Here is a 10,000-nt window from a genome sequence, read left to right on the forward strand (position 1 = left end):
TATCACTCACTGCAATTGCACTGCACTGATGATGTTCCTAATATAACCAGCCATTAAAATTAGTAATAATGATACGCGCATTTGTGATTAGATAATCTGTAAATAGATAAAATAATAATAATAATAATAATAATAATAATAATAATAATAAATACTAATAGACATTGACAACGGCGTTAACACTGTCTTTGATAAAGACAAATGTGCTAATAAGAAACATAATAGGCATAGTAATAATGATAATAATAATGACAATCATTATAAGGCCAACAGAAATAATAAAAAAATAATGATACCAATGGTAAAACAATACCGCCATGTCTATTACGTCTATGGAAATACATACATTAATATTGTCGACTGGCAAAACACTCTTCCGTGTTGATAAAATGGCAGATAAACCCCACTATATTTATTGATAAATATGTTTTGTGTATAGTGGATTTACGGGTTTATCTGCCATTAATATTGTCACAAATATACTACTACTCCTACAACTACAACTACGTGTACTACTGCAGTGATAGTGATGACGTTAATGATGATATTGATAATAGTATTGCAATAATTATGTTATCATTCTCCGGTTATTACTCTTGGTATGCTTGTCATGATTGAAGCATTTAGATGGTATTAAGATGATGATGATAATAGCTGTGATGATGAAAATGGTATTACGTGAGAATTATAATGATAATGATAATAACTGTGGTGATGAAAGTAGTATTGTGAAAGAATGATAATGATGATGATAATAATCACCATTGCATTTTATCAACAACATAATCATTATGATTATGATTGTGATCACCATCAGCGTCACCATCATCATCAATTATAACTTTTATTATTATTGTTATGACTACTTTTATCATTATTATCACTATTATAATGCTAACAATTACATTAGTAACTGCAGTGGTAGTTATAGTATTTGTATATTGATGATATTAAATGATGATACTAATGATGTTAATGATAATGGTAATGATTATATGATAATAATGGTAGGATGATGTAGATAATCATATTAATAATAACATTGACGATGGATATAATAACTTACATGATGATAATAGTAATGATGATTATAGTTACGATGATAGTGATTGCAATAACTGTGATAATAAAAATACTGAGGATGATGATGATGATAGTAACAATGATAATAATAATGATAGGAATGATAATAGTACCAACAATGATACTAATGATTATGATAACGGTGATAGTAATGATAATGATTATTATTATAGTAATAGTAACTGATCATAGTAATAATCATCATAACTGTAGTACTAATGACAATGATTATACCAACACTGATGATGATAGAGATAATGATAATGATGATGATGTCAGTAACAACAACAATAGAATAAATGATAATGTTTCTGGTATTCAATAATGATACAATAGAGGCAATGTAGGTTGTAATAATAATGATGATGGTAGAAATAATAGTTATACTGTTGATAGTATTGCAATGAGGTGAGAAGCAGTGAAAGAGGTGCTACTAAAAATAATAGAAGGGTTATTGGCAACATTGATGGTGCTGATGATCATGATGGTCATAACGAAGTATCGGTGATACAGATGTTAATGATAAAAGCAATGATGCTGATGGTAACAATAGTGAAAATCATAATAATTATGATGATAAAAATAATAGTTATGATAATAATAATGATTATGATAATAAGGATTATAATAATAATGTTAATAATAATAGTAATGATAATGATGGTGATAGTAATAAAAAAATAATGATAAACAGTAATAATAAATAAACAAATAATTATAAGAATGATATGTTTGGGGAAAGTGATCCTACAAAAAATAGAGTGTAATTATGGTAATTTCCACATATACATCACAATAACAAAACCCATATGAATACACTCGAGCAAAGCTTAACGTTTTTATTTTTTTCTAGAAAGACCGCTAGTAACAGCAACATTTCCAACAGGTCGTGGCTGCGGTAGCATCCGTGGACTTTTGGGCTGCGGAAGTGAGTGCCGCGACTGCCGCAGGATCTCCGTTTCGTTTGAGTCAGGGAGAAGGAGCGTCGAAAGATCCTACTCCGGGATCGAATCTTCTCCTTTTGTTGACTCCTCGCAAGATCGAGGTAGAAGCTGAAGAAGAGGCAGGAGCGACGGAAGAGAGTGTGGAAGGTCTAGGAACAGAGGAGGTTCCGAGTGCATTCGCGGAAGCAAAGAAAGGTCGCTCTTTCAATGAGGGCGATGATAGTGCCTCTCACAACAGTAGATTCAATGAAGGTAAACAGTTCCAAGGACAGGTCAACAGATTTGGCAGCGGGAGCCAAGGTAATGCGCCTATTACCAGTGTCGTTGGCAGTGACCCTCTGGGCGCCGTGTCCATGATTCAGAGCTACGTCGATGAGGTGATCTCTAAACCCACCGGGGACCGTCCGGGTTACATCATGATCAACTCCCGAAACCCCGCCATTATCAACCAACTTGTGGCGGCTTTAACTCAACGCTTCGGCGCTTCGTCGGTTTATCAAGATCCGGAGAGTATTCAGAGCATTGTGGGTAATTCGGGAGGTTTGGGAAATTCGGGGATTCAAGCCCCGAACTCCGGCGGGAATGCGGCTACGATGCCAGTGTTCCCTTTTAGCAATCGGTTTGAGAAAACGAGCGGCAACGAAATTGGAAATGCAGAGAATGACCTTTCAGAAATTGAATATATCAAACAGCAGCTGGCGTCAATTGCGGACCTATCTATTTCCACTGGGCTTCTAGTTAACGATACCATGGGTGTACAAGCGAGTCATGATAATGACAAGGTTAATCCTACAACTCCTAAAACTCCAGTAATAGCATTGCAACTCTCAAATAGCAGCGATGGTCCCTCGTCGAATATTCGGAATACCACCTTTTCTGAAAATGGTAACACAGAGTATGCAAACTCACTTAGCACAACGGAAGAGACAGAAACTATTCAAGAGGTGGATAGAATTCTGGCGAGCTACCTCCATGAAAATGGCTCCTCCATTAACCCATCTCAGGGCACTACACAAGACAGTTCAGATCCTTCAGTCGACGCAGTCTCCTTCACTGAGGATTCTCCAGAGATGAACGCGCCGGCACAGAATAGTCTGAATGAAAACGACAGTTCTCTCAAATACCTGACGACGGAAACTCCAACTCTAACTACGAAATCAATGCATAACGAATTCCATCTTAATGAAGAAATGTTACAGAAGCCTGGTGCAACTAAACAAGGCGATCTGTCTGAAAATGAAGTCCTCGCCACTGGTTACGAGGATTACTATGAATACATAGACGGCGAATTGGTTCTCAGCCCATCAAAGTTTATGCGCCGTGGTGGGCCGTTCAGCAAGGACGATCTTAGTGATAACTCTGAAGCAGCCTTTGTAAATGGCACTGGGAATGTGAATGGCGGTAACGAAGATATTGCAACTCAGAAAGTCGATAATGTTCAGACAGATTTCTTAGGGAACATTAGTGGATATGGCGAAAACAAAACGCAAGTGTATTATAAGTGGGGCACGAATTTCACGGAAACACAAGTATATCCTGTTCATAAATTCCAAAACCACCAAAATAACTATTCCAGTCTTGGTATGACTCCCGTAAATCCTGAAGTTATGGAAATGTTAAAAGGCATGGAGAAAGAAGATCTGGAAACACTAGGCTTGATGGAGAAACTCGAGATGATCCCAGTATTGGAGGAAAATTCTGGAAGCACTCAGATGAAAATGCTTCAGCGACTGCCAGCAGAAGTACTAAATCATCTTTTTACCATGAATGCCCATGACCTACAGACTCTCAACTTGTTTGACGATTTACGGCACCTATACCACACTCAAAAGGAATCTGGTCTATGGCATCATAACAACACTGTTCTTTCCAAAGAAGAACAAGTAAATAAAATATTACCACCAGAGGGACAGCAGCTACGACCGAATTTCAGCGCTGCAAACTTTCGCCAGAGTGACGCTCCTTCGCAGAATATCCCGCCTAACTTTTTCCCGAATCGCCTCTCCCCTGCACTACACCAGCACCCAAGTCCTGTCCCACAGCTTTCGCAAGAACAGCAACAAATCATTTCTCAGCTTCCTGTAGGAATGCAAGACGTCGTATCTTCTATTGTGATGGCAGTTCAAGCCTCTCCGACTGTGGGTACTACTACCCAGGCACCACCCTATCTCCCTTTCCCGTATCCATACCCATACCCACCCTACCCATACTATCCTCCCCAAAATTTTCACCCGCAACAGGTTCCAACAACACAACAACCAAGTGCCCATCTTCATGGGTCTGGTAGCCATCCTGACCATGGTACAGATAGCAGTCATGCACAGCATAATGGACATGGTGCCCACCCTCAACACTCTGCGCATGGAAGTGATGCTGGGCATGGCACTCACAATAACCATGGAGGACACGGCAGTCATGCTGGACATGGTGCTCATGGTGATCACAATAACCATGGAGGACACGACAGTCATACTGGACATGGTGTTCATGGTGATCACAATAATCATGGAGGACACGGCAGTCATACTGAACATGGTGCTCTCGTTAATCACAATAATCATGGAGGACATATCAGTCACGATGGGCACAGTGTTAATGGTATCGCAAGTGGTCATACTCCGCACAGTAGTCACTCTGGCCATGACAGTAGTAGTCAGACTAATGACAGTACTTCAGAGGCACATGGCAGCGGCGGTAACATCAGTCTTGTTACTCAAAGAACTGAATCTCTTCCCAACTCTAATACAAGAAATGGGACTCCACGACCTGCTGTGGTGTCTGAGCCTATTTTCTCTAGAACTTCAAACGTTGTTGTGGGGGGTTCGGATGCACAAAGCATACCAGGCGCCGTAGGATCTTCCCCAGACTCGAACATCCTCGCGAATAGAGTTGGGGAACTGGAATCGTCCGGAATCCGGGACAACGACAACAGCGGGCATGGAACCGTGGGTCTCCTCTGCCGCAATGAAGGCACGAGTGGTTTCTGTGAAAACAGGCTGAGCGTTGGTGGCGTACCAAACCGTCCTGATAGAAACCAGGGGTTGTTACAGCTTAGGCAAGATCCAGCCCAGATGGGAAATGGTAGACCATCAGGCAGTGGGATTGTTAACTATCGGCCGCCGCAGCAAAGCAGTATGCAGATGGGCGGGCCTGTTATTAATGTTGTACTACCAGAAGTACAAGAGACACCAGGTCCTGTGGAGGATGAAGAAATCGGGCCACTGATTGATGAGGCTCCGCCAGAGCCTGCTAGTGACAGCGGCCCAGAGATGATGGACCGCGAAGAAATGAACTCTCTGCTACAGTCACTCTTCTCGTCCCCAACACTGCTGCTTCTGGGAATCATCTTTGCCACCAGCGCTGCCTATATGGCCATAGCCATGGAGGAACAGGCGGCACAGCAACGCTTCCAGCAGGCGCAGCTGGCAGCGGCATTCGGAGGACAGCAACCATTTTTTCAAGGGCGCAGGCGAAGACATTTGCCGGATATGTGGTACCCAAAAGAACTGAAATTCGAGAATCCAAACATCAGATGAAACTACATGCTTATGAAATGAATGAATAACACACATATCCACTTACCAGAGGTGTCGAAACTGGGATGTGCTGGTGGGCTGGGGGATTATGGGAAATTCTGTTACAAAAGCAATACACTTAGGACTTTCAGAACCGTTGAACATGAAGCCGCCGCGCACGGATGCGCATGAACCCTCGACTTTGGCAACTAATTATATAAAACATGCGCAACTGCTCATCTCTCACGCTGAGACACGTGATTGTTTATCTTACTTTAAAAGATTCCATTGTCATTAATCACCGGATCAAGGAACGTTAATGAGGGGTAAACAATGAAATGGCAACCATGAGATAGTATTTAAGAAAAAAAAACTTCTATAATGTAATGTGTTGGACATGTTTTCAGGTTTCTCTTTGTCCAGGTCTCCCACATGATATTAATAGTATTGATATTGTTACCAGAAGAAATGAAGAAAAAGGGCATTGAGGTGATTTTGACCGTTATACTTTTTGAATTCACGTTCGACTTTCATGCTTTATTATCATTATCATAAATTTTTGGGCATTAAAATATATTAGATAAAGTGTTCTTTGATTATCACGTACCTGAAATCGTAATTAGGGAATGTTCGTGCAAGAATTCTTACCTTCCTCCAATGTGTCAGAATCATAACAAAAATTACTGTAGAAGTAGTGATGGATATGCTAATAACAAGGATATTAATTCAGTGGTAATGAAGTTGATAGTATTAGTAATGAAAACAATGATGATTATAATGATATATAATGATAATGACAATAACGACTCTACTGCTACTTCTAATGATACTGATAGTTTAGATTTAGAATTACAATTACTTTGAGAGTAAGGAAGACCGTATAATTATTGTAGACATAAAGTTTCCAATATTATCATCATTCACCTGAATGGAAATTTCATTCATACTACTCTCCAAAAAAGGTTGTTAAAAGTTGAAAGTATTACAATATGTTTGACAAATATGCTTACTTACTTCAGATATTAACTTTGGTGTTTCTGAATAATGATAATGATAATAACAATATTGATAATTAATAGACGTACATGAAAAGTTCTTAATCCTATAATTATCTTTAAAGGTTTAAGTATTGTCTTAATTTTGATGGTTTTAGCAAGTTTCAGCATCAGCCACACATGTTAAAGACTATTTATTAAAAGCTACTGTGAGTTCTTTGAAGACAGTGCCTATTTTACTTTAAGGTTCGTGGGCAGACCCTCAGTGGGATGTGAAAGCCAGTTCCTATAGATATGTCTCTTTTGTCTAAAACTAGCTCGTTCAAAAAGAATGTGGCTTTCAAGTATAAACAGAAGTAAAGTGACCATGATTAGCTCCAGCAGTCTGAAAGCGCAGCATAGCACTGAGACTGGTCGATAACTGTCTGGGTTGTCTGTTTTCTTTACTAGTTATAGTGCTGATATGACTTTGGTAGGCTTCCTGGTTGATTGGTGATCGCATTTATTAATAATGTGAGGTGTATGACCATTCCCGGGAACTCTCTATAGATTCCTGCAGCTTTGCCTGCTTTAAGATTTCTCTTGTTTGTTGTTTCTACTATGGCTTCTAACTCGATATTGTCATATGTTGGGGTTATTCTGTTACATAGACCTTTCTATGTGCTGGTTTTGCATGATGTCAAGCCCTTTCCTGGGTCCAGGCTTGACTATGATCAGGGCGACGGAGGCATAGTCCAAAATGGGACGGACAGCGTGCAAACAGAAGGATCTCGGTACCCGGTGCCCAGACAGAGCTCTCATGACAGAGTCTTGCTTTGGTCCGGTCTAGGAGATATTTAATATCAGAGCGGAAGGTGAGGTTATCATCAACCCATACCCCCAAGTATTGGTAGATGTGAATCCACTCTAGATCTAACCCTTTGGTCGCGGACATCGTGTTTCAGCGCCATTGCCTTCGACTTGGCTGCTGAGATCTTAAGCCCAATCCTGCGGCATTCCTCAGACAATAAGTCCAGACAACGCTGGGCCTTTCTTGTTATGTTCTCATTTCATCTCCCTGTAGAAATAATTGCAAGATCATCTGCATAAGAAATGATCTTGCACCCTGCTGGAGTGGAATGTCGAGGATGCTTAACATGAAGGTGTTAAACAGAGCCGGGCTAAGGACCCCCCCTCCCTTGTGGAGTGCCATTCCCCAGGGGCAGATGCCTGGAAAGGTGACCTTGGAACTTCACTCTGGCAGTTCTGTTCCGAAAATAGTCACCAATCTAAGCAAGCAGTCTGCCTTTGATTCCCTTGCGGATCAGGATCTCCTGAATAGCGAGTGGACTTGCTAGTTCAAAAGCCTTTCCAGGTCCAGGAAGACAATGACAGATCTGGTGTTGGTGACAGTGCTCAGTAAGGTGTCCATGCTGTGAGTTGCGCTCTTACCCCTTGTGAACCCATGCAGGTGTTCATATGGAGGTCCCAATCTCCATTGGGGCCAGTAATGATGATAGTAATGATGATAGTAATGATGATAGTAATGATGATAGTAATGATGATAGTAATGATGATAGTAATGATGATAGTAATGATGATAGTAATGATGATAGTAATGATGATAGTCATGATGATAGTAATGATGATAGTAATGATGATAGTAATGATGATAGTAATGATGATAGTAATGATGATAGTAATGATGATAGTAATGATGATAGTAATGATGATAGTAATGATGATAGTAATGATGATAGTAATGATGATAGTAATGATGATAGTAATGATGATAGTAATGATGATAGTAATGATGATAGTAATGATGATAGTAATGATGATAGTAATGATGATAGTAATGATGATAGTAATGATGATAGTAATGATGATAGTAATGATGATAGTAATGATGATAGTAATGATGATAGTAATGATGATAGTAATGATGATAGTAATGATGATAGTATGATGATAGTAATGATGATAGTAATGATGATAGTAATGATGATAGTAATGATGATAGTAATGATGATAGTAATGATGATAGTAATGATGATAGTAATGATGATAGTAATGATGATAGTAATGATGATAGTAATGATGATAGTAATGATGATAGTAATGATGATAGTAATGATGATAGTAATGATGATAGTAATGATGATAGTAATGATGATAGTAATGATGATAGTAATGATGATAGTAATGATGATAGTAATGATGATAGTAATGATGATAGTAATGATGATAGTAATGATGATAGTAATGATGATAGTAATGATGATAGTAATGATGATAGTAATGATGATAGTAATGATGATAGTAATGATGATAGTAATGATGATAGTAATGATGATAGTAATGATGATAGTAATGATGATAGTAATGATGATAGTAATGATGATAGTAATGATGATAGTAATGATGATAGTAATGATGATAGTAATGATGATAGTAATGATGATAGTAATGATGATAGTAATGATGATAGTAATGATGATAGTAATGATGATAGTAATGATGATAGTAATGATGATAGTAATGATGATAGTAATGATGATAGTAATGATGATAGTAATGATGATAGTAATGATGAGAGTAATGATGATAGTAATGATGATAGTAATGATGATAGTAATGATGATAGTAATGATGATAGTAATGATGATAGTAATGATGATAGTAATGATGATAGTAATGATGATAGTAATGATGATAGTAATGATGATAGTAATGATGATAGTAATGATGATAGTAATGATGATAGTAATGATGATAGTAATGATGATAGTAATGATGATAGTAATGATGATAGTAATGATGATAGTAATGATGATAGTAATGATGATAGTAATGATGATAGTAATGATGATAGTAATGATGATAGTAATGATGATAGTAATGATGATAGTAATGATGATAGTAATGATGATAGTAATGATGATAGTAATGATAATAGTAATGATGATAGTAATGATGATAGTAATGATAATAGTAATGATGATAGTAATGATGATAGTAATGATGATAGTAATGATGATAGTAATGATGATAGTAATGATGATAGTAATGATGATAGTAATGATGATAGTAATGATGATAGTAATGATGATAGTAATGATGATAGTAATGATGATAGTAATGATGATAGTAATGATGATAGTAATGATGTTGGTAATGATGATGGTAATGATGATAGTAATGATAATAGTAATGGTGATAGTAATGATGATAGTAATGATGATAGTAATGATGATAGTAATGATGATAGTAATGATGATAGTAATGATGATAGTAATGATGATAGTAATGATGATAGTAATGATGATAGTAATGATGATAGTAATGATGATAGTAATGATGATAGTAATGATGATAGTAATGATGATAGTAATGATGATAGTAATGATGATAGTAATGATGATAGTAATGATGATAGTAATGATGATAGTAATGATGATAGTAATGATGATAGTAATGATGA

At 37.5% G+C, this 10,000-nt stretch overlaps 1 protein-coding gene across 1 annotated transcript in view; it reads left to right on the top strand.

Annotated features, from left to right (window-relative positions):
• The window catches only part of LOC122243971 (uncharacterized), a 6,684-nt gene extending 563 nt beyond the window's left edge, over positions 1 to 6,121 (top strand). Inside the window, exon 2 of the mRNA XM_043001746.2 lies at positions 1,970 to 6,121. Within this exon, the coding sequence (XP_042857680.2) occupies positions 1,970 to 5,563 (3,594 nt within the window). The 3' untranslated portion in view covers positions 5,564 to 6,121. The remainder of the gene's footprint in view (positions 1 to 1,969) is intronic.
• The last annotated feature ends 3,879 nt before the right edge of the window (positions 6,122 to 10,000 follow it).

This window comes from Penaeus japonicus, unplaced genomic scaffold, assembly GCF_977035675.1.
Source record: "Penaeus japonicus unplaced genomic scaffold, GWHDUDI00000001_assembly GWHDUDI00000020, whole genome shotgun sequence".
NCBI lineage: Eukaryota > Metazoa > Arthropoda > Malacostraca > Decapoda > Penaeidae > Penaeus > Penaeus japonicus.